Below are 24,446 nucleotides of genomic sequence, written 5' to 3' on the forward strand. Positions count from 1 at the left end.
GGTCTCGTGTGCCTGTCATGCATTTTAATGTTTTTAGAAGGTCTCTTTCTATACGTCTATAATATAGAACTAAACTGTTGTTTAGTAAATAACTATTGTAAAGTAAATAAGGTTTCAAAATGTTTAAGAAGCTTCATTTAAAATTAAATGAAAATGCAGAGCCCCCCTGGTGGGGAGGACCCAGGCAGTGTGAGTGCCACTGAAAAGCAGCTTGTGTGCTGCCTTTGGCACCCGTGCCATAGGTTGCCTGCCCTCGATCTAGTCCAACCCCTGCTCAAAGCAGGACCAATCCCCAGACAGATTTTTGCCCCAGATCCTTAAGTGGCCCCCTCAAGGATTGAACTCACAACCCTGGGGTTAGCAGGCCAGTGCTCAAACCACTGAGCTATCCCTCCCCGTCAAGGCAGGTGCATGTTACTTGTCCACTGCTCAGTGCTGTACCTGAACAGCCCGAGTACTTTTGCCTATCTGCTGTCACAGCGACTACCCTTGCTAAACAGTTGTCGATTAGACGTGTTACAGTACTTAGTGGGCCCCCACTGTGCCAGTCACTCTACAAACAGGCAGTGTGTGGTCCTGCTCCCAAAGGGCCTAGGAACTAAATAGACAAGACAGAATTGCACAGCAGCTCGGTCACAGAACCAGGATCAGAAACTAGGTCTGGTGTCTAGTGCCCTGTTCTCCACTGGCCCAGGCTGCGGCTGACCTCTGCTCCGTGAGCACCTCGAGCTGCTGTACTGGCCTACGGAGCACGTGTATTTATTCTCTGTGTCCTCTTGAAACTTAACTTTTAACGTCATTCTTCACCTGGGCATTTAACAGGCAGAAGCTGGTATTTATAGCCTCGGATTTACACTACAGCCATTCTCTTCCCCCAGCACCCACAAACTGCTACTCTACTTTCATATTTTAGGAGCATCCTCTTTTTAGGATTTACATTCAAATATTGACACGAATTTGCTGCTTTGCTGAAGTTTTATTTCTGCTTTTTGCTGACGGCTGCCATTCTTCACCGTGTCCTCGCTGCAGCAGGTTGCCTATATTTAAAATGTAAAACATCTTTGCAGCTTCAATTTGGAATTGATTTTTTTTAAAGGAACTAAAACATGGTAAAAAATGAAGCTACAGATTTCATCTCCCCACCCCTGCAGCAGCAGAAGCTGTAAATGCTTTTATGATGCAGAAAAAAAGAGAAACATGGAAGAATCTGTCAGTTGAAAGCTGCTTTTGTCTTCAAAAACCTGCCAAGTAGAAAAATATTTAGAAGAGAGATAATTAGAAGCTGTTTTAAAAAGATTAAAGCTCTTTTATTAATAAGGCAGCTGATGTTTATCAAACTACATAATCAGCAACGTGCTGCAGGGCAGGCCGCTTACACGTACAAGCTCCACTTTCAACATGGAGGTCGGGTAAGTGGGTTATGAAGTGAGAAAAAGGGCTTTAAAAATTACTGCGGAACGGGATCCTCTGTAGCAATAGAATGTGTCAAAGTTTTTTAATTACGCTAAAAGAGACTTCTACACACACAGTGAACTACTCTTCCAAAAAGCATTTGCTTCTGTAAGTAACGAGACAGATGCACAAAAACTTCCTATTAATGTTAATGCTCTCAATAGCTTTGGTATACGTTTTTCCAATGTATACATCAATGGAAGCCTTCTCAGGGTGGTACTTTTACCAGGCATGCTTCAGGGGCTGACTGGCTGTCATTGCATAGAGATAGACCCTGGACTAGCTTCTCCAAACCCTTTCTTGTCCCCTTAAAAATCCTCGAACTGCTCATGTCTCCACAGAATCAGTATACGGATCGGGGCGGTGAGTGCTGGTTTGCTCTGCAGGGCTGAACTAGCCAGGTTTGACTTGGAGACACTGAGAGAACAATGATGCATCCAACGAGGTGGGTATTCACCCACGAAAGCTCATGCTCCAATGCGTCCGTTAGTCTATAAGGTGCCACAGAACTCTGATCCTGAGAGAATGTGGGTTATTTGGTCCCCTGTTCTCTGAGCTGCTCCCAGATCTGCACTTACAGCTACAGTCAGGGACAATGCAAACATGGAGAACTAAGGGTCCAGTATTTCCTAGTGTAGACAGCACCTAAAGGAAACAGATGGGAGCAGCAGCCAGGAATCACTTTCCTGCCTGTAATCAGCCATCAGTACTTGCTCAAGTACTCACGCTGACTGCTGGCAAACTGGAGTGACCTTTGGCCCATGACTGAGTAGTTTAGGGCCTCAAAACAGGCCTTGCCTTTATGTAATGAACCATCCCCATAGTGCTGAGAATTGGGTTCTTTAATGTGGCAGGGCGTATTCACTTGGCAATGTGGAGAGCAGGCCCCAATCCACCCAGCCAACGATGGTATTTCACCGATATATTCTGCTGCCTTTGAACCACGGATCTCAGAGCACCTTGCACATAGGAATCACCTCTCTCAGTGCCCCCTGCAAGGGAGGTTGTATGATATCCATTGTGCAGATGGGCATACAGACTCTAGGGGGGTGTAGCATGGCCCAGGTCATGATGGGGCTTTGCTAATGGGCTAAATATTGGGGGCTGGAAGGGGAGCAGAATGAGCTTTTTGAGTATTCATGCTCTTACCATTTGGTTGATGAGGCTGCAAGATGTACGATGCTTGGAGATTCTCAGAGGAAAGGGGCCCCTGGCAATCTATGCTTCACACCCCTGCCTAGCTGTTACGGGAGATGGCCGTCTCCAGAGCAGCTGGAGTTTTGATTCCCAGGCTGGTAGAAATACAGGCACTAGCTTTGGGCTAGAGTGTGGCCGTGAGCGAGCTGTCGGAGCATATGCCTAGGCTCCCGGGTGGGGCTGTACTTGGGTGGCACCCAGGTGGCCACACTGCTGTTTTTAGTGTGCTAGCTTCATCAGAGCGACCACGTGGACGTCTGCCTGAGCTGGGCCTTACACCTAGCTGCAGGACCCACGGACCCTCAGTTAGCTGGGTGCAGGGCAGCTCTGGGTTCCTAGGTGCAACCAGGGGCGATTGGTTTGTATAATTTTTGGTGGTGCCCAGAATGGGTCCAAGTCCCACCTCCCCCCACACACCCCTGCCTAAGGCTTTGGGAGGGAGTTTGGGTGCGGGAGGGGCATGGGCTCTGGACTGGGATTGGGGTACGGGAGGGGTGGGGGGTCTGGACTGGAATTGGAGTGTGGGTGCTGGGTGCAGGCTCTGGGCTGGGACAGAGGGTTGGGGTATGGGAGGCGGTGTGGGGCTGGGCTGGGGATGAGGAGTTTGGGGTGCAGCAGGCAGGCTCCCCTGAGGCTGGGGCAGGGGGTCAGAGAGGAAGACTCCCCCCAGCCCTCTTCCCACCGGCAACAGCGACCTCCAGGAGGGGAGGGGCCCTGGCATGACACTCACTCAAGCCCCCCAGGCTGCTGCTCAGGAGGACCAGCCAGGATAACCCCCCCCCTCCCCCTAGAGCTGACTCGCAGTTGCCTGCCAGGGGGGTGGGGGCTGCCATGTAGCAGCAGTAGCCAGCGAGGGAGCACAGCGCGGAGTACAGGGGGCAGCCACCTGCTGCCCAGGGCAGGTAAATGAACCTTAGCATCCCACCCCTCCCTTTCCAAGCCCAGCTCTGCTCTGTAGGATGGACGGGCTGCTCCCACCCCAAGCCAGGGAGACAAAGGCAGGCGCGTGGCTGCTCTTGGAGCGCTTGGTCCAGGCTGCCTGCCGACTCCCAGGGCGGGAGGGAAATGCACGGTGCTGTATGGGGTCACAGTGGGGAAGGTTCCCCCTCCAACAGGCCAGAACTACCAAGGGGCTGGAAGGAAGTGCTGGGTCTGACCCTGCAGTCCAAGCCCAGGCAGCCCAAGCAGACGTACTCACATGCACAGGCCTTGGGCCGCTTCATTCGCTTGGCTTTGGCTCCAAAGTTTCACTTGTTCTCTGTGAGCAAAGAGGAAGACCCGTCAGGCTCACGTCATGTCTGCGCAGCAGACAGCACCGTCTGGCCAAGCGTCTGTGGCTCACAGGAGCCTGGTGCTTCCATGCAAGCAGGCAGGGCCCTTGTGCGCAGCCTGGGAACTTGGTCCCTAAACTTTAAGCTCATTGGCACCTGTTGATGGCCAAAATGCAGCTGGCTCATGCCCCTTCCTCCTGCCCTGCGGGGGTGAGTCCTGGTGCCTCACTCGCTGGGTCGCCAAAGGCAGGAAGCCCGGCAGCTGCAGCACACTCAGGCCCCAGAGGAGGGAAGAGGAAAATCTGGCATCTGGAGGGCCCTGCGGTAAGCCCCGGCTCAGCGAGAGAGAGGCCATGGTGCAGGGCTTGTGAGCAGGGGGGGCTTTCAAAGGGGAGTAATGGGAAATACAGGGGGACCCCAACCCAGATAAAAATTCAGCTGTCAGAAGGCGTCAGCCCTGCCTAAAGCACAACAAATAAGGGGGAGGAAGGACAGGTCTGTACCAGCAACAAGCTGGACTGCTAGTGACTCCCAGGCAGAGCAAGCGCTAGCGAGCATAGCCTAGGCAGGCTCTCGCCTGACAGTGGAACCATGGAGCTGCATGCAAAGCCCAGTCCAAACCCAGAGAGGAGCGACGGCAACCGGGGAGAGGCTGAGCCGGAGAGAGACGTCCCACGCTGATGTCCACAATGTGGCGTGACACATTTCCTCCAGAGACCAGGTCTGAGCAACCACTCCCTATCAGCCTGCCCACCCCCGTGACAAAGGGTAGCGGTGATCTTACGCTACTGAGCAGCCTTCACTGCAGCAGCAACTGACCCTGCTGCCAAAGGGACCCAGGAGGACGCCCAGCCATGCCGAGATGTCATGGAATCAGAGAAGTGGAGGACTGGAAGGGACCTCGACAGGTCCTCGAGTCCCACCCACGGCACTAAGGCAGGACGAAGCATTAGCTAGATCAACCCTGACAGGTGTTTTTCTAGCCTCCAGAGATGTCTATTTCACAACTTCCCTAGCAGGGCCAGCTCCAAGTTTTTTGCCACCCCAAGCAAAAATATTTCCCCACGCTTCCCCAGCCCCACCCCAACTCCACCCCTTCCCCGCCCCATTCCAACCCCTTCCCCAAATCCCCAGCCCCACCTCCTCCCCCGGGTGTGCTCCATTTACCTCCTACCCCTCCCTGCCAGGCTTGCCTGGGAGGTAGGGGGGAGAAGCGGAGAGGCAGCATGCTCAGGGGAGGAGGCAGAGGTGAGCTGGGGGGGAGCGGTTCCTCTGCCCCCCCCAGGGATACTTCTTGCAACCCTCCCTGTGCCCCCCACTGCCGCAGCTCACCTCCGCTCAGGGCCAGCTCCCTGCATTTTGCGCCCCAAGCCAAAAAAAAAGAGGATCCGGAGTGTTGCCCCTTGGAAAGTGCCACCCCAAGCACATGCCAGCCCTGCTCCCTAGGTAATTTATTCCAGTGCTTAGCCACACTGACAGTTCGGAAGTGTGACCTTATGAGGGTTATATAATATTTCATTGGAAGGTGACAGAGCCAGACAGTTAATTACCTCACAGACTGACCAGACCCAGGGCCGAACTTTAGAGACTGGCTAGGAAGATCCGTAAATGAATTGAGCTTTGAAATGCAGCCTGCAGTGTTAGAGGTAGAAGGGTAGATGTTTGCTCAGGTCTTGTGATGTAAGCAAACAAGTCTTGTCTATGGCTATAGCTTTGATTCAAAGATCAAAAAAGGAATATTAACATTTAGGAAGACACTGGAGTGAAATAGTATTATTGTCTGTGTCTCTTTGAAGGTTGTGGTCACCTGTATCTGAACTGTTCAATGGATAAACTACCCTGTGCTATTTGCCAGGATGTTTGGAAGAAGGAGAGTTAAACCTATTGTTTTCTCAGGCCAAAAGGCTGCTGGAAATGTATAAAAACCCTGGGAAACGATCCTGCTTCATCTCAGATCTGCTTTGGGTTTCAAGAGGGGGAAACTTTAAGCCACAAGGATTGAGATTCCCAATCATTGACTGGAGCCACCTTGAATATAGACATTGGACTATAACCTCTGGACTATTTCTAAAAGGACTTTTGGCAACTTCAAGCTCATCTCTGCTATGTACCTGAACCTCAAGAATTGAATTCAAGTCTGTATATTGATCTTTTAACCAACACTCTCTCTCTTTTCTTTTTAAATAAATTTGAGCTTAGTTAATAAGAATTGGCTCTAAGAGTGTATTTTGGGTAAGATCTAAGTTATCATTTGACCTGGGTCTGAGGCTTGGTCCTTTGGGGTTGGAAGAACCTTTTCTTTTATATGATGAGATAAGATTTTCAGGAATCATTATTATATCTGACAGGTGTGTCTGGACAGAGGCCTGAGGCTGGGCACTTTAAGGGAACTGCGTTGTTTGGACTTCTGAGTAACCAGTGAGGTGCTACAGAAGCTGTTCTGTGCTGGTTGGTAAATCCAAGTATTGGAATATCCACCAGTTTCTGGGGTTTGTCTGCCCTGTTTTGTTTGCAGCTCACCCTGATTGAGTGACCTCAGCTGGCTCTCATGGGCAGCATCATCACAGGAAGTTTTTCCTAATTTCCAACCTAAACCTCCCTTGCTGCAATTTAATCCCATTACCACTTGCCCTGTCCTCAGTGATTAAGGAGAACAATTTATCACCCTCCTCTTTATAGCAACCTTTTACTTACTTCCAGACTGTTATCATGTTCCCCCTCATCTTCTCTTCTCCAGACAAAACAAATCCACTTTTTTCAACCTTCCTTCATAGGTCACGTTTTCTAGACATTTCATCATTTTTGTTGCTCTCCACTGGACTTTCTCCAATTTACCCTATTTTTCCCAAAGTGCGGTGCCCAGAAGTGGACACAATACTCCAGCTGAGGTTTCGTCAGTGCTGAGTAGAGCGGAAGAATGGCGTCTCCTGTCTTGCTTACAACATTCCTGCTAATACACCCCAGAATGTTTGCTTTTTTTTTTTGCAACAATATTACATTGTTGATTCATATTTAGCTTGTGATCCACTATGACCCCCAGATCTCTTTCCGCAGTACTCCTTCCTAGGCAGTCATTGCCCATTTTGTATGTGTGCAACTAATCGTTCCTTCCCAAGTGGAATACTTTGCATTTGTCCCTATTGAATTTCCTCCTGTTTATTTCAGACCATTTCTCCAGTTTGTCAAGATCATTTTGAATTCTAATCATGTCCCCACAAGTGCTTGCCCCTCCCAGTTTGGTATCATCGGCACACTTTATCAGTGTACTCGCTATGCCATTACCCAAATCATGTATGAAGCTATTGACTAGAACTGGACCAGGACAGATCCCTGCGGGGTCCCACTCTATATGCCATTCCAGCTCGATTGTGAAACATGATAACTACTCTATGGGAACAGTTTTCCTGCCAGGCTGTATTGCTCTAGTTTGCTCATGAGAAGGTCATGTGACACAGTAGCAAAATCCTTACTACAGTTGAGCTATATGACATCTACTGCCTCCCCATATCCACGAGGCTTGTTACCCTCTCAAGGAAAGCTGTCAGGTTGGTTTGACATGATTTGTTCTTGACAAATCCATGCTGACTGTTACTTATCACCTTATTAGCTTCTAGGTGCTTGGAAACTGGTTGCTTAATTATCTTTCCGGTACAGAAGTTAAGCTGACTGGTCTGTAATTCCCCGGGTTGTCTGTGTTTCCCTTTCTATAGATAGGTACTATATTGGTCCTTTTCCAAACCTCTGCAGTCTCTCCCATCCACCACAAGTTCTCAGAGATCACCACAAGTTCTCAAAGCCCAAGATTTGGTGGTGATGGGGGACTTCAACTATCCAGATATATGTTGGGAAAATAACACCGCGGGGCACAGACTATCCAATAAGTTCCTGGACTGCATTGCAGACAACTTTTTATTTCAGAAAGTTGAAAAAGCTACTAGGGGGGAAGCTGTTCTAGACTTGATTTTAACAAATAGGGAGGAACTTGTTGAGAATTTGAAAGTAGAAGGAAGCTTGGGTGAAAGTGATCATGAAATCATAGAATTTGCAATTCTAAGGAAGGGTAGAAGGGAGTACAGCAGAATAGAGACAATGGATTTCAGGAAGGCGGATTTTGGTAAGCTCAGAGAGCTGATAGGCAAGGTCCCATGGGAATTAAGACTGAGGGGAAAAACAACTGAGGAAAGTTGGCAGTTTTTCAAAGGGACGCTATTAAGGGCCCAAAAGCAAGTTATTCCGATGGTTAGGAAAGATAGAAAATGTGGCAAAAGACCACCTTGGCTTACCCTTGAGATCTTGCGTGACATACAAAATAAAAAGGCGTCATATAAAAAATGGAAACTAGGTCAGATTACAAAGGATGAATATAGGCAAATAACACAGGAATGCAGAGGCAAGATTAGAAAAGCAAAGGCACAAAATGAACTCAAACTAGCTATGGGAATAAAGGGAAACAAGAAGACTTTTTATCAATACATTAGAAGCAAAAGGAAGACCAAGGACAGGGTAGGCCCACTGCTCAATGAGGAGGGGGAAACGGTAACGGGAGACTTGGAAATGGCAGAGATGCTTAATGACTTCTTTGTTTCGGTCTTCACTGAGAAGTCTGAAGGAATGTCTAGTATAGTGAATGCTTACGGGAAGAGGGTAGGTTTAGAAGAGAAAATAAGAAAAGAGCAAGTAAAAAATCACTTAGAAAAGTTAGATGCCTGCAAGTCACCAGGGCCTGATGAAATGCATCCTAGAATACTCAAGGAGTTAATAGAGGAGGTATCTGAGCCTCTAGCTATTATCTTTGGGAAATCATGGGAGACGGGGGAGATTCCAGAAGACTGGAAGGGGGCAAATATAGTGCCCATCTATAAAAAGGGAAATAAAAACAACCCAGGAAACTACAGACCAGTTAGTTTAACTTCTGTGCCAGGGAAGATAATGGAGCAGGTAATCAAAGAAATCATCTGCAAACACTTGGAAGGTGGTAAGGTGATAGGGAATAGCCAGCATGGATTTGTAAAGAACAAATCGTGTCAAACTAATCTGATAGCGTTCTTTGATAGGATAACGAGCCTTGTGGATAAGGGAGAAGCGGTGGATGTGATATACCTAGACTTTAGTAAGGCATTTGATAGGGTCTCGCATGATATTCTTATAGATAAGCTAGGAAAGTACAGTTTAGATGGGGCTACTATAAGGTGGGTGCATAACTGGCTGGGTAACCGTACTCAGAGAGTAGTTGTTAATGGCTCCCAATCCTGCTGAAAAGGTATAACAAGTGGGGTTCCGCAGGGGTCTGTTTTGGGACCGGTTCTGTTCAATATCTTCATCAACGATTTAGATGTTGGCATAGAAAGTACGCTTATTAAGTTTGCGGACGATACCAAACTGGGAGGGATTGCAACTGCTTTGGAGGACAGGGTCAAAATTCAAAATGATCTGGACAAATTGGAGAAATGGTCTGAGGTAAACAGGATGAAGTTCAATAAAGATAAATGCAAAGTGCTCCACTTAGGAAGGAACAATCAGTTTCACACATACAGAATGGGAAGAGACTGTCTAGGAAGGAGTATGGCAGAAAGAGATCTAGGGGTCATAGTAGACCACAAGCTTAATATGAGTCAATGGTGTGATACTGTTGCAAAAAAAGCAAACGTGATTCTGGGATGCATTAACAGGTGTGTTGTAAACAAGACACGAGAAGTCATTCTTCCGCTTTACTCTGCGCTGGTTAGGCCTCAACTGGAGTACTGTGTCCAGTTCTGGGCACCGCATTTCAAGAAAGATGTGGAGAAATTGGAGAGGGTCCAGAGAAGAGCAACAAGAATGATTAAAGGTCTTGAGAACATGACCTATGAAGGAAGGCTGAAGGAATTGGGTTTGTTTAGTTTGGAAAAGAGAAGACTGAGAGGGGACCTGATAGCAGTTTTCAGGTATCTAAAAGGGTGTCATCAGGAGGAGGGAGAAAACTTGTTCACCTTAGCCTCCAATGATAGAACAAGAAGCAATGGGCTTAAACTGCAGCAAGGGAGATTTAGGTTGGACATTAGGAAAAAGTTCCTAACTATCAGGGTAGTTAAACACTGGAATAGATTGCCTAGGGAGGTTGTGGAATCTCCATCTCTGGAGATATTTAAGAGTAGGTTAGATAAATGTCTATTAGGGATGGTCTAGACAGTATTTGGTCCTGCCATGAGGGCAGGGGACTGGACTCAATGACCTCTCGAGGTCCCTTCCAGTCCTAGAGTCTATGAGTCTATGAATCACTAATGGCTCTGAGAACTCTTCAACCAGTTCCTTAAGTATTCTAGGATGTATTTTGCTGACTTTTCAACACCTAACTTAGCAAAGTAATTCCTAACTTGTTCTTTTCTTATTTTAGCCTCAGATCCTACCCCAATTATACTGATGTTCACTATGTTAGTTGGCTGATCACACCTAACTTTTTTGGTGAAAACTGAAACAAAAAATACATTTAACACTTCGGCTATTGTTGTGTTTTCTGTTATTGTCTTTCCCTTCTCCCTGGGTAATGGACTTACCTGTCCTTGGTCTTTCTTTTGTTTCTCATATTTGTAAAATGGTTTCTTGTTACCCTGTATGTCCCTAGCTAGTTTAATCTCATTTTTGCCTTGGCCTTTCTAATTTTATCCCTGCAAAAAAACTTGTGTTGATTTTTTTTAATATTAATCCTTTGTTTGACCTAGTTTCCATTTATTGTAGGACTCTTTTTTGAGTCTCAGATCACTGAAGATCTCCTGGGTAAGCCAAGGTGGTCTCTTGCCATACTTCCTCTCTTTCCTACGCAGCAGGTTTGTTTGCTCTTGTGTCCTTAATAATGTCGCTAAAGAACTTCCCATTCTCCAGAACTCTTTTCTCCCTTAGACTTGCTTCCCATGGGCTCTTACCCACCAATTCTCGGAGTTTGCTAACATCTGCCTTCTTGAAATCCATTGTCTTTATTGTGCTGGTTTCCCTCCTACCATTCCTTAGAATCATGAACTCCACCATTTCCTGATCACTTTCACCTCAAGCTGACTTCCGCTTTCAAATTCTCAATCAGTTCCTCCCCATTTATTCCCCCTCAGCAGGGCCGGCGCTACCATTTAGGCAGCCTAGGCAATCACCTAGGGCGCCAGAATAAATGGCGGGTGCCGTTTTGCCGGAGGGGGCGGCAGGCGGCTCCGGTGGAGCTGCCGCAGTGGTGCCTGTGGATGGTTGGCTGCTCGCGTGGCTCCGGTGGACCGCCTGCAGGCAGGACTGCGGCAGCTCCACCGGAGCCACGGAGCACCGGACCCTCCGCGGGCACCACTGCGGGAGCTCCACCACAGCTGCGGGACCAGCGCGCGGGGCTGCGAAATTGCCGTCTGCCTAGGGCGCTCAAACCCTTAGCGCCGGTCCTGCCCCTCAGCCCCCTTCCCTAGTCGCTTTCTCCACCTTCTGTAATTAAAAGCAGCAAAGAGTCCTGTGGCACCTTATAGACTAACAGACGTATTGGAGCACAAGCTTTCCTGGGTGAATACCCACTTCGTCTGGAGCAGGCCCGTGAGCTTACGTCTCATCCCATCTCGCCACACCCTTCTCCAGGGCATTGTCTTGTAAATGACACCGGCTTCCCTCACTTGGAAGTCTGTTCTCAGCTCCAGCGGGATCAACGTTCTTGCTATTCAGCCTGGACGACTGCCTTGCCTTGAACCTGCTGCACCTTGTGTGGCTGCTGCTCCCGTCATCCCAAGAGGAGCAGCGTCAGCCGGGAAGCGCGGTGGCCCACAAAACAGCTAACTCCTGGCCGTGCCGCTGTGCAGGGTGCTACACAGGAGCTGGGGTCAAACTCACCTGAGTGGTGGTAGCCCCGGAGGTGAGCTCTTTCTGGATGCGTTCGAGCAGAGCGTCCCGCACCTATAGGGAACACAAGGTCACTCCTGTTATCCTGTCGGGAGACAGGCTACGGGGCTGGAGGGACCATTGGCCTGACCCGGCATGGCCATTCTCATGCTGTTAAGAGAGTGGTTGTTTTTGATGGCTGGCTGGAAGTATCTTTGGCCCAGAGTGACTGGCGAAGGCCAGGAAGAGGAGAAACTCACCTTCTTGTCCATGAGGCAGCTGAAGACCAGAATGAAGACACCCTGCATGAAAGAGAAATAAAGGGCATTTACTGACCAGGTCTCACCTGGTGCTGCTTAAACACTGTCCAGTGAGTCCCCAGCCGATGGCCTGGTTTCCTGAGACCTCTGAGGCTCATCAAGGTTAGCTCCAGGGGCATGGCTGAGAGAAGGAAGACATGGCTGGGCTGGCTCTGTGCCATGGCAGTCTCTCGCTGCCTGTCCCTTAGCAGGCTCCCAGGCCTTGTGTCTGGATGTGGGCCCCATGCAGCTGGAGGGAGATAATGGGCATTTAGAGTCTTGCACATGTGGCAGAGTGCCATGTCGCATCACCCACCTGAAATGCGTTCAGGACAGTGAACATATAATGGAAAACTTCAGAGCTCTTGCTCGTCATGGTGATAATCCCCAACCCCCAGGTCAGGCCAAAGATGGGCGTCAGGATGAGCACAGCTTTGAGAATGCTGAGCAGGATCTTCCTGTCTTCTCCCTTGGGTCCCTCGGACACTGACGGCCTCATTAGCTTCATCACCACCACGAAAAGGATCAGCACATTGAGCAGGACAATGACCAGGACAGGCACAGAGAAGGTGTAAATCGCCCCATTGTGCCCATTGAGCCAACAGACCATGGTCTGAATGTAGCCCTGCTTGGGGTAGTAAACAGCCACGGCAGCGGCAGCAATGATGAGTGGGCACAGGTACCCGATGGTCACCACGAGAGGCGTGACGGAGGCTTTGGCCAGCTGGTGGAAGACAAACACTAGGTGGTGGAAAAGCATGAGGGCTTGGACGAGCATCCAGAAGAACGTGGCCAGGTAGAAGAAGTGCATGAAGAACGTGGCAGCCACGCAGAGCTTGTTCTCATGGCTCGGGGTCATCCAGGAGGAGCCCAGGAACCACGCGTTGGCCATCAGCAGAGACAGGACGATGTTGACCAGAGTCATGTAGCGGAAGTAAGAGATCTTATTCCTGACCACCGACCGCCAGACCAGGTAGTAGATCCCCAAGCAGAGGATCAGGGCCAGGATGGAAGCACAGACTCCAAACTGGCTCAGGAAGTCCAGCCAAAAGCTATCCGTGATGCTATGGATGGACACGAGGATGGAGAAGGAGGTCAGGTGCTGGCAGGTGCACTTGGTGGTGGTGCCTGTGCCAGAGGTTTGGCATCCCTGGGAGGACCAGCCTCCTTCCCCTTGGAACAAGCCATGGTCCCAGAACACGCACTGGGGCCTCTCCTCCCCAGATGCTGCCACAGCCTCGTCCTCTGTCGCGTTCCTGTGACCAAAGGTAATGGCAATCTCCGCCTGGCTCACACTCCCATTGCTGGACATGATGCTGCTGGACAACAGCAGGCTGCCAAGGACGTAGCTAGAGCTGCCCAGCCCTGGGTCGTAGTTCGCAGGCAGGAGTCCGCCCAGTGTCTTCAGCGCCATGCTGATCACGGTGACATTGGCCCCGAGCTGCACCAGCTGCTCTAGCACATCCTGGCTGATGTGGGTTTGGAGCAGGGGTTGCACATGGAAGGTTTTGCTGTAGTCAGTCAGCGAATCCGGATCGAACACGGATCCTTGGAGCTCGACATTGGGCAGGGTGAAGCTGAAGTTGCCGTCTGCGGGGATTGGCCGCCTGGTGATGTTCTCGATGGACTGCAGGAACGTGGAGGCCATGGAGGGCAAGTCAGCTTGTGCCTTGGCCCACAAGGCCTGGGGATCGAAGTCAAGCATCTGGCTGATGACTGCCAGGAAAGTCTGCAAGCACAAAGATGGCATTTGGATTGTACGGGCCTCATCACTTCGAGGGCTGATTTCCCAGAGCTGGCCTCTCCCTGCCCTCCCAGGAGTGACAGTGTCAGTGTTTAGGCCATGGCTGTCTGGGATGTCTCGCTCTGCCCCACCCTTAGCACAGGTGCTAACTGCAGTGACGCTGTGGTAATTCTGGTATTTGCCGGCAAATGCTGACGTTCTGGCGTCTACCACACCAGCAGGGTGTCTGTGTGGGCCCCCAGTCTAGCTTCATCTTTTCTCTCTCCATCCTCCCCCCCAGTTCTCTTTCCTTCTGGCTCCCCTCTTTCCTTCTCTGAGTCTCTTCGTCGAGGCAGGACAAGGCCTCACTTTGCAAATGCTGAAAACAAATAGACTGAAAATGATACAGGGCCAAACTCATGGGTAGTATAAGATTGCTACTGCCTAGGGTTGGGGACACTGTGTCTGTGCAGCGACCCACACAACGGGGTCTGGCTCCGACCTGAAGTCCTGGCGAACACAGTGCATCGTGCCCGGCAGCTGGTTCTCCCAGCTGAAGGGTCACAGCAGGCTGTGCGAGATGTGCAGCATCCCACCGGCCAGTCCCACCTAGTGTGGGCTGCCCACGTCCCACGGGGTCTGCGAGCCAGCCAGCGCCGTGTCCCGGGTACTCACGGCCATGGTACTGCTGCTAAGGTGCAGGCCGGCGTTCCCGGCAATACGGGAGATGGTGTCCACCGTGGTCACTAGAGCCAGCAGGTCCCAGGTGGAGCTCACAGAGCCCCTCCCAGGCTGAGTCTCCACCCTCAGCCACTCAGTCAGCCGCGCCAGCTCACTCCGGGGGTTGCCCAGCCCTGCCAGGACCAGCTGGAGAGGGAAAAGGGGTGGGGTGGGGAAGAGAGACTGAGATTTAACAGGCTGGGGCACCGGGGCGATCTCAGGGATGGACATTACGGAGCCTTCCACTTCTAATCCAACCCTCAGGCCTGGTCTGCAGGGACCCCGCTCCCCCGGCCATGCAGTCCCTGAAGTCAGTGGCTGTTTCTCAGCTCCCAGGGGATGGTGTGGAAGGGAGGTCTGGGCCGCAGGGGGTCTCGGTCCTGACCCTTTCTGCAGCAGCAGCGGCAACCCACTGACTACGCTTTGCACTGATGGATGCAGCGGAGTTTTGGGACGCTGGAAGGGACGGCTGTGAATTTCCAGGCCCCCGGCCTATATCCAAGAACGTTTCCTGCACTCCGGCAAAGCGTCAGCATCAGTATCCCTGCAGACGCCTCTCTCTGCCGAAGCTGCTGGGAGCTGCTGGGCTGTCTCATGCTCCAGTCAGGCTGGAGATGGGGCGTAAAGTCTGAACAGTGAGAGGTTGAACGGCCAGGGTGGTTCACAGTCGGAACAACTCAGCTGGGGTCACAGTGGGCTGCCATCACCCTTAGGCTTTAGAGCCAGACTGACTGTCTCTCTGGAAGATCTGCTCTCACTCAGAAGGGCTTTACAAGAGGCAGGATGGGCTAGATTCTAGATCTACACCACTAGCCTGGGGTTCAGGAGACCAGCCCTCTATTCTCGGCTCTGCTCTTAGGTGACCCTGGGCAAGTCATGCTCCGTGCCTCAGTTTCCCCATTTGTAATATGGAGATAATGATCATGACTTCTTTAGTAAAGTTCTGTGAGAGCTAATGAGGATAAGAGCTAGGGCAGAATTCAGACCCTGGGAAATCGGGCAGCCTCAAGAGCTCATGTGTAATCCATGTGGCTAATAGGCAGATATCTATTTAAGAGACCCACTGGGAGGAGGTAGGAGTGAGTTGTGTCTGCGTCACTGTTGCTAGGCGGATTAAGCACTCCTTCTGGAATTGGGGGTGGTAGTTTGGGGTCTGCTCCAATAGGTTCCTGGGTGCTGGGGTGAGACTCCATGAGGGCAGCTGTCCCTGCAAAGGGCCATGTGCCCTGGGAGACGCTGAGCCCGGGAGCAGACAGCAGGCTGGTGTCCCGAACTCAGCAGCATTTTGCAGCAGGGTTTTCTTTAGACCTAGAACATAACTGAGTGGCTGGTTAATCAGGTAGCTGGCTGGCTAGCAGGGATTTCAGCAGGGGAAGGGCCTGCCTGGATCCAGTTGAAGATCCTGACAAGCATGGGGAGGGAAGATGCTGTTTTAGACTCAGACTGTCTAAACTTGGTGATCAAAGACTGGAACTGAGACTTAGGTGAACTCAGCCGAAGCTTTTGGGAGCACTCAGTTTCTTCTCACTGTGTTTCTGGGGGAACTGAACTGTCCAGATTTTAATCTGTTTTCTTTATGGATGTTTCTGTATCACTGTGAAGGTAACATCTGTGGTTATAACATAGCCGTGTCAAGCTGTAAACATTAGAGCAGGCCTGCACAACGTGTGTGTGTGTGTGTGTGTGTGTGTGTGTGTGTGTGTGTGTTTGCCCTGCCCCGACTGCTGCCCCCTTCTCTGGTCCAAGGACCTTCCCCGGCCCCTATCACACTACCCCTCCCCCCGCCAGGCTCCCTGTGGCCCCTGTGTTTGTGTGCTGGACAGTCACATCCAATCCCTTCATGCTGTCTCCCTTTCCCCTCCCCTTAGTTCATAGCCCCAGAAAATCCCTTCAAACTGTCCCCCTTTTCCCCTCCCCTTATCCATGGGGGAATGACGGGCCGAGTGAGCGGGCAGTGGCAGAGAGGCTTTATACTTTGTGTGGGGGGGAGTTGTTTCCACAGGGCTAGGTGGCACTGCGGCGGGGGGGAGAATGTGTTTCGGAGAGGGGGCGGCCAGACGGTGCTGGAAGGGCGGTGTTTTGGTGGGGTCAGGGGGTTTCGGCCCTCAGCTGTGTTCTTTGGAGTAATATGGCCCTCGCCACTTTACGAGTTGTGCAGGCCTGCGTTAGAATATTATTTGTTTCTTTATCATAAGATTTTTAAAGTTATTGAACTAAATTCATTTCTTTAGTTCCTTTGGGGACTTGAAGGCGGGAGGGTGACCCTGTGCAATCCTTTCTGAAAATCCTGAGAGACTGAACTCTGGGTCTCCAGCTACTTTCTACGGGAGTTGGATTGTTTTTAGGCACTGGAGAGGGGTAATGAAGGGAACTCGAGCCTACCCAAAGGTTACACACGCATCATTTGTACTTAGATTTCCAGAAAGCCTTTGACAAGGTCCCTCACCAAAGGCTCTTACGTAAATTAAGTTGTCATGGGATAAAAGGGAAGGTCCTTTCATGGATTGAGAACTGGTTAAAAGACAGGAAACAAAGGGTAGGAATTGATGGTAAATTCTCAGAATGGAGAGGGGTAACTAGTGATGTTCCCCAAGGGTCAGTCCTACGACCAATCCTATTCAATTTATTCATAACTGATCTGGAGAAAAGGGTAAACAGTGAGGTGGCAAAGTTTGCAGATGATACTAAACTGCTCAAGCGAGTTAAGACCAAAGCAGGCTGTGAAGAACTTCAAAAAGATCTTACAAAACTAAGTGATTGGGCATCAAAATGGCAAATGAAATTCAATGTGGATAAATGTAAAGTAATGCACATTGGAAAAAATAACCCCAAATATACATACAATATGATGGAGGTTAATTTAGATACAATGAGTCAGGAAAAAGATCTTGGAGTCATCGTGGATAGTTCTCTGAAGATGTCCACACAGTGCACAGAGGAGGTCAAAAAAGCAATGTTAGGAATCATTAAAAAGGGGATAGAAAATAAGACTGAGAATATATTATTCCCCTTATATAAATCCATGGTACGCCCACATCTCGAATACTGCTTACAAATGTGGTCTCCTCACCTCAAAAAAGATATTCTAGCTCTAGAAAAGGTTCAGAGAAGGACAACTAAAATGATTAGGGGTTTGGAGAGGGTCCCATATGAGGAGAGATTAAAGAGGCTAGGACTCTTCAGCTTGGAAAAGAGGAGACTAAGGGGGGATATGATAGAGGTTTATAAAATCATGAGTGATGTGGAGAAAGTGGATAAGGAAAAGTTATTTACTTATTCCCGTAACACAAGAACTAGGGGTCACCCAATGAAATGAATGGGCAGCAGGTTTAAAACAAATAAAAGGAAGTTCTTCACGCAGCACACAGTCAACTTGTGGAACTCCTTACCTGAGGAGGCTGTGAAGGCTAGGACTATAACAGAGTTTAAAAGAGAACTGGATAAATTCATGGTGGTTAAGTCCATAAATGGCTATTAGCCAGGATGGGTAAGGAATGGTGTCTTTAGCCTCTGTTTGTCAGAGGATGGAGATGGATGGCAGGAGAGAGATCACTTGATCATTGCCTGTTAGGTTCACTCCCTCTGGGGCACCTGGCATTGGCCACTGTTGGTAGACAGATACTGGGTTAGATGGACTTTTGGTCTGACCTGGTACGGCCGTTCTTATGTCCTTATCATTGGAAAGAAGGTTCCTTCATTTCCATCCTAAGTGAGCCCCGGATGATGCTAGAGTAATCTGCCCTCGGGGAGTGTGAACGCTGAGGCTGAAATGCAGATGGCTGTGTGGGAGCCAGGGTGTAGGATCGTAGGTCTAAGGAGCAGGAGGATGGCAGGAAGCCTCCACTCACCTGAGCACTGTACAGTCCAGCCAGGAGCTCTCTGTGGGTGCACTTGCTTATCACCTCTCCCCAGACTCCTCCTGCCGAGCAGCTCCTCTGCACTGTCCCAGCTCTGTTGTCAGGACACAAGATCTCGGCCACTTGCCCTGCCTTGGTGGCTGCCCACATGCCTTGTGAGTCATTGCTGGGACAGAAGGGATCCCCAGCTGGGACAACGGGGAGGGAGGAGAAGACAGAGTGAGGGCAAAGCACATGGGACAATGACACCGTAAATAACAATCGACTCGTGTGGAGCAAAGAATGGGAACCAGGCGTGCACAAAGGATCGGAGCTGTGGAACATGGTCCAAGCACCAGGGAAAGTCCTCTGGGCATACAGCTGGGAGATGATGACGCTACGGTAGGAAGTACCCGCCGTCAGACACACAGCTGGGAGATGATCATGCTACGGTAGCACGTACCTGCTGTCAGACACACAGCTGGGAGATGCTCACGCTAGGGTAACGCGTACCCGCCGTCAGACACACAGCTGAGAGATGCTCACACTACGGTAGCACGTACCCGCCGTCAGACACAGGGCTGGGAGATGCTCACGCTACGGTAGCGCGTACCCGCCGTCAGACACACAGCTGGGAGATGCTCACACTATGGTAGTGCGTACCCGCCGTCAGACACACAGCTGGGAGATGCTCACACTACGGTAGCGCGTACCCGCCGTCAGACACACAGCTGGGAGATGCTCACACTAGGGTAACGCGTACCCGCCGTCAGACACAGGGCTGGGAGATGCTCACACTACGGTAGCGCGTACCCGCCATCAGACACACAGCTGGGAGATGCTCACACTACGGTAGCGCGTACCCGCCGTCAGACACACAGCTGGGAGATGCTCACACTATGGTAGCGCGTACCCACCATCAGACACACAGCTGAAAGATGCTCACACTATGGTAGCGCATACAAGCAGAGAGAATCACAAGCATAGAGGGCCCATAGAGAGCTGGAGTGGCTTTAACCCAACGCCAGTGTGGTCTGGCTGCTGAGCCCAGCGAGAGCTGGGGGCAAGAGCCCTATCCCCGTCCCCAACCCCTGGGGAGCTGAGGACAAACAGGACTCCTGTGGCTCGCCTAGCGCTCCTCACCTTGTATTACAGACACCGTCACCACTGCCTGGGCCGCACCCAGCCCCTCGCTCTCAAACACGCACTGGTACGGGGTGTCCTGGGCAGGGCAGGTCTCCAGGGGGAGGGAATGGCACAGAGGGTCCGTGTCACCCACCAGGTCAGCTGAGACAGGGAACAGGAGACACAGGTACATGCGAGGGGCACGGCAGGCCTAGCGCACGGACTGATGGGCTCAGGGGTTGGCGGGATGAGAGGCTGCAGAGGCCAGGGCTGGTCAGCGTGGAAAGGGGGAGGTTCAGAGAGGACGTGTTTGATCTCAAAGCACCTGACCAACACGCATTGGTTAATTAGGCCCCTGTGCACGACTAAGCCTCAGCCGGAGTGCAGAGACGGGGACTCTGCAGCAGAGCGAGGGAGACGTGACTGTGGAAGGCCACCCAGCACGTCAGGGACTGCCCGGAATAGGGCTTCGTTCCGGCTCTCACCACCAGACACCACGGTGATGCCAAGAGGAGATACTCGTTTGGGCAACGTGCAGCCAGCCCATCGGGTGCCTCTGGCAGGAGGTGGGTGAATCAAAGCCTGTGGCTCGATGGGTCATTTTATATAGGCACTAGTGATGCTCCTAGGCAGGAAAACTCAGCTAAGAGACATCTCGTCTCCTGCATCAGCTGATCTCCTGCAGGGGCCAGGAAGGACATGCTGGCATTGCCCGCTGGCAGGAGGTGTCCAGCTCCTGGAATTCCAGGGAACGGGATACTAGGCCAGCTGGAACACTGGTCAGAGCCTGCGTTCCCATGCCCTGACTTCCACTCCCAGACTCAGGGCAGGTTCCTTGACTTCCAGGGTCCCCCCGGTGTGTGTAGTGCTCATCCCACTCGGCCTCCCACGCACCTGGAGCTCTGGAGCCGGGGATCCAGGACACTCGATAGGCTTTGCCTCTGTTCCTGATACAACACCGCAGGTTTATCCCGCCGGAGGAGCTGCAGTTCATGGACACCTGGGCCAGGGTCTGGACGATGTCTTCGGGGCCCAGCAAGATGCTGACCTGCTGCCTGAGCTGCAGCTGGGAGTTCTCACAGACGTACTGGCATATGTACTCCCCTGACAGACACAGACCAGAGTCACGGGCTGGCTCGCTCTTCCCCCCGGCCTGCCCCGCGAGGATGAGGCAGATAGCAGGGGAGGGGCACCCTCTGCAGCACCATCCCCACCTGGGGGTCTGATCTCTCCAGTGAGGCAGGCTCAGGGCTTGGCTGGGAGACATCAGCGGCTGCAGGGCGTGTTGTGGGTGAACCAGTAAGCGGAGCTGGTCTATGCTATTCCGTCAGCACTAGGGGTCGCTGGGCTGCCATTGTTGGGTGAGGTGGAAAACCAGAGTCCTCAGCGCTTGTGATGGCTAATGGGCTTGGGGGACTTTGCCCAAGGGTGAGCGTGAGCCCCACTGGCATGGCTCTAACCTGAGACGTTCCGCTCTGCCTCCCGGTACCCCGCCTCGGCACTTCCCACTGGAAAGACTTGCTCCCTGCAAACACTGCTGCGCCTGTTGGCCGGTGCAGAATCCCTGCTCTGTTCCAGCCCGCAGGTGACTGATGGGCTGACGGCTTTTAGTGGGCTCACGTGCTGGGGTCCTCGTGGGTGAATGGACTCCTGCATCACCCCTAACTCGCCTGCGCAGCTTCAGTGAAGAGGCCCAGGGTGCACATCAAACAGGGTCTCCCCTTACCCTGCTCTGAGTGGGACAAACCTGATTTTCACAGGGTCCAGCAAGATTAGTGTGATGCTGGCACACCAGATACCTGCTCGCACCATGGTCCCCATGTGTCCACTGAACACTGACAAATCCTTAGCTGCAATTGATCTGGCTCATCTGCATGTTAGTATTGTTAAAACAGCTACTGAGATTATAAGAATGTGTTTAGACTTTATTAAATGCTTGTGCCTGGCTGCCTGCGTTCAGCTTGCTGATAACATCTGCAGCCCACAGGGTAAGGTAATATCTGAGCGGTTGTACTATGAGTCTCTGTGACTGTACAAATCACCAGACAGGAGAGAGATAACTAGTGTGAAGTGCTCATCTCCAGCAGAAGGTGTGATATCCTGCCCAGCAAGAAAGATCTAGCAACACCAGGCAGGCTATTGGGGGATGTTAAAGAGGACAAAGGCATTGGTTGTTTTGTCCTCCCCGTGAAGCAGAGTCATGCAAGGGGATTCCTCCCATCATCTGAGTTTGCAGCTCAGAGCACAAGGGAGAAGGGGGGATATAATCCCCTAACAAGAGGGAAAGGGTTCATTATGCTGCTTGGATGCTGGGGCCCATGTTTACTCGGCGTAAGCGAGAGATCCCCAGCTGCTTAGAGTCTGCTGATTATAGAAACTTCTACTACCTTTTAAAATGTAAGATTGGAACTCATGGGTGTATCTATGTTTACTTGCTTTAACCTTGTAAATAACTCTCTGGTTTCTTTTTCCTATTTAATAAATCTTTAGGTAGTTGATTAGAGGATTGACTACAAGCCTTGTCTTTGGTCTGGGATCTGAGGTGCAATTGACCTGGGGTCAGTGACTGGTCCTTTGGGACTGGGAGTAATCTGAATATAGCTGAGATCCTTGGCATAAGGGACCATCCATCACAAAGGCAGGCTCACCTGGGTGGCAAGACAGGTCGGCGTTCCCAAGGGGACTGTCAGTGACTCCATGCTAGGGCTGTTATAGTGCCAGGGGAGTTCACACTTGCCCACTGGTTGGTGAGATCTACATACTGAACTCACAGGGGTTTGTGCCCTGGGGCCTAACAGTTGTCCCTGAGGTTGGTACCCCTGCTCTTGAGTCGCCGCTGGCTGTATTACAACCAGCACGAGGGACAATTAAAGGGCCCCTTCCTTCATTTGATGCATCAGGATGTGGAACACAATATTGTGGAAGGGAGAGGCAAAAATCCTGGGACAGCCCCACTTCCCGCCAGGAGAATATTGTCTCACGGAGCAGGATGCACCAGCAAGGGGGCTGAGTTCCCCTCCCATCCCTTGGGGGTGGGGGTGTCCCTCCAGGTGAGGGCTGGTGGGTGGAGCTTGCACCGCCTGTGCTGCACCAGTGCTGAGGATGGGGGCTTCCAGGCCGGCCCCTCGTGTGAAATCCCTGAGTGATGCCCCTTTGCAGTGACTCATGCTGGCTCAGGGGCACAGCGACCCACCAGCCTTCCCCAATGCGGAATGCAATGGTCAAGCTCGTCCATCTAGGAGCGGCTCACAGAGAGAGGGACCGGGGCGGGAGGGTGGAAGGATCAGTCTAGGGAGACTCGGTGACCTCTCCTGCTGCCCAGGAGTTAATGTGCCCCCGGGGAGGGGTTAGAGCTAGATCGCTCCTGTTACCAGCCTGCCCCGACCAGAGGTGGCCTGGGGAGAACAGCCGGTCTTGGTGAGAACTGCCTGGGAGCCTCGGTCTCCTGCAGTCTGCACTGTTCCTAGCACTGGGGCGTGGGGGGATGTACCTGCCCAGTCCGCGGAGATGGAGCTGACTCTCAGGACGGCCACTGAGCCGTTCGTTACCAGCATCGTCTGTGTCCCATTGTGGAGCTCCCTCGCCGAGCTCCCGTCGGGGCTGAGCAGGTACCATGTCACCTCAGTGGCCCCCGCCCCCAGGCTGAAGGAGATGGTGAGGTTGTCCCCTGCTGGGATTAGCTGGGGGGCCGACGTTGGGCTCGCAGTGCCTGAAATGAGAAGCAGGGGCTCATGCCCAGGGTCTCGACAGCAGCCCCCACCAGGCACTGCCTGTCGGGTAAGCCCAAAGTAGGACGCTTCTCCACAGACTGACAGCAGCCTTCAGATACATGGGCAGGATGCCTGGGCACTCAGGGGCTCCCGGAGCCCAGCCCAGCGCACCTGGAAGCCAGCATCTTGGAGAGCTTCCGGGAAGCCTCCCGTGCACCTAGCGAGTCAGGTGGGCACCGTGAGTGCAAGAAGGGGACAAGAGGGTGAACAGGCCCCTTGCCAGCATGGCACAGACTTGGGTGCCTCATTTCTTGGCCCCCTCACTTGTTCCACGTGCAGAATTGGGTCTGAGGCCCCTCCCCCTCCATCAGTCAGCTCTCCCCTGGGCTGGCAAAGCGAGGTGGGAACCCAGGAGTCCAGGGATCATTTCACCCACCACCTTGAGCGTCTCATGGCACCTGGCCCTGGGACAGGCTCGGGCACAGAGCAGCTGGGAGCTTGCCTGCGGTGCTGGGGAGCAGTGGCTGGCAGTATCCGGGGCTCTCGGCCGTCCAGCGGAGACAGCTGCAGGGAGAGAGGAGGAGGGCCCCGCAGGCTGCATACTGGCCGCAGACGTTGCGGTTCCACTCATAGCCTGGCAGGCAGCGGCACTCCCGACTGGCGCCCTGCACTGGGCCACACTCTGAGGTCAGGAGGAGAGAGAAGATGGTGAGGACAGGGTGGGAGCCTGCTCGGCTCGGTGCCTGCTGGGAGATGGCTGCCGAGCCAGCCAGAGGCTTTCGGGGGCGCTCCAGAGACCCCTTTGCTATTGCTGCCAACCCTGGGGCTGCCAACTGGGCATCGGCCAGGCCCATGTGCACTCCGGAGACCCCCTCCCCCAGGAGACCTGACTGTGGCTGTGAGGGGGTGGAGCAGGCAGTAGAGTCAGCAGGGGATGGGTCCTGGTCAGGCAGTCGGGAGTTGGGGTGGGGGCAGATTGAAACGGGTCAGGTGGCCTGGGGAATGGCCGGGGTGAGATGTTTGGTGGTGGGGGGGGGATTGCTGGCCAGGTGGTGGTAGGGTGGGTTGGACCTGCATCAGCCATTCTGGGGGGGCCGGACACTTGTGGGCCAGGTGGCCTGGGGAATGGCCGGGGTCAGATGTTCGGTGTGGGGGGGATGGACACTTGCGGGCCAGGTGGCCTGGGGAATGGCCGGGGTGAGATGTTCGGTGTTAGGGGGATGGACCTGCATCAGCCAGTTTGGGGTGGGGGGCAGACACTCGCTGGCCAGGTGGCCTGGGGAATGGCCAGGGTGAGA

At 52.3% G+C, this 24,446-nt stretch overlaps 1 protein-coding gene and 1 long non-coding RNA gene across 2 annotated transcripts; one reads left to right on the plus strand and one right to left on the minus strand.

Moving 5' to 3' along the window:
* The first annotated feature begins 335 nt into the window (after positions 1-335).
* LOC115648015 lies at positions 336-5,834 on the plus strand. Its single transcript, XR_003999430.1, has 3 exons — positions 336-1,409; positions 1,794-1,897; positions 5,717-5,834. It is a non-coding gene; the product is annotated as an uncharacterized LOC115648015 (long non-coding RNA).
* A 5,740-nt stretch (positions 5,835-11,574) lies between these two features.
* On the minus strand, positions 11,575-24,002 carry ADGRF3 (adhesion G protein-coupled receptor F3). The gene is made up of 10 exons (XM_030554357.1): positions 23,651-24,002; positions 22,929-23,147; positions 20,333-20,542; positions 19,457-19,600; positions 18,326-18,522; positions 14,385-14,624; positions 12,351-13,763; positions 11,996-12,037; positions 11,748-11,810; positions 11,575-11,628 (listed from the first exon to the last, which is right to left on the minus strand). The coding sequence occupies exons 1-10, from the start codon at positions 24,000-24,002 to the stop codon at positions 11,575-11,577; spliced, it is 2,934 nt and encodes a 977-aa protein (XP_030410217.1).
* Between the last annotated feature and the right edge of the window lie 444 nt (positions 24,003-24,446).

The sequence above is a fragment of the Gopherus evgoodei genome, chromosome 3 (assembly GCF_007399415.2).
Source record: "Gopherus evgoodei ecotype Sinaloan lineage chromosome 3, rGopEvg1_v1.p, whole genome shotgun sequence".
NCBI lineage: Eukaryota > Metazoa > Chordata > Testudines > Testudinidae > Gopherus > Gopherus evgoodei.

Coding starts and splice junctions, on each gene's coding strand:
- ADGRF3 (XM_030554357.1), bottom strand. CDS start 24,002: ATGGGCCTGGCCGATGCCCAGTTGGCAGCCCCAGGGTTGGCAGCAATA. Junction 23,148..23,650: donor ACTGCTCCCCAGCACCGCAG/GCAAGCTCCCAG, acceptor TTCTCATTTCAG/GCACTGCGAGCCCAACGTCG. Junction 13,764..14,384: donor GCTCGCAGACCCCGTGGGAC/GTGGGCAGCCCA, acceptor TTGTGCTTGCAG/ACTTTCCTGGCAGTCATCAG.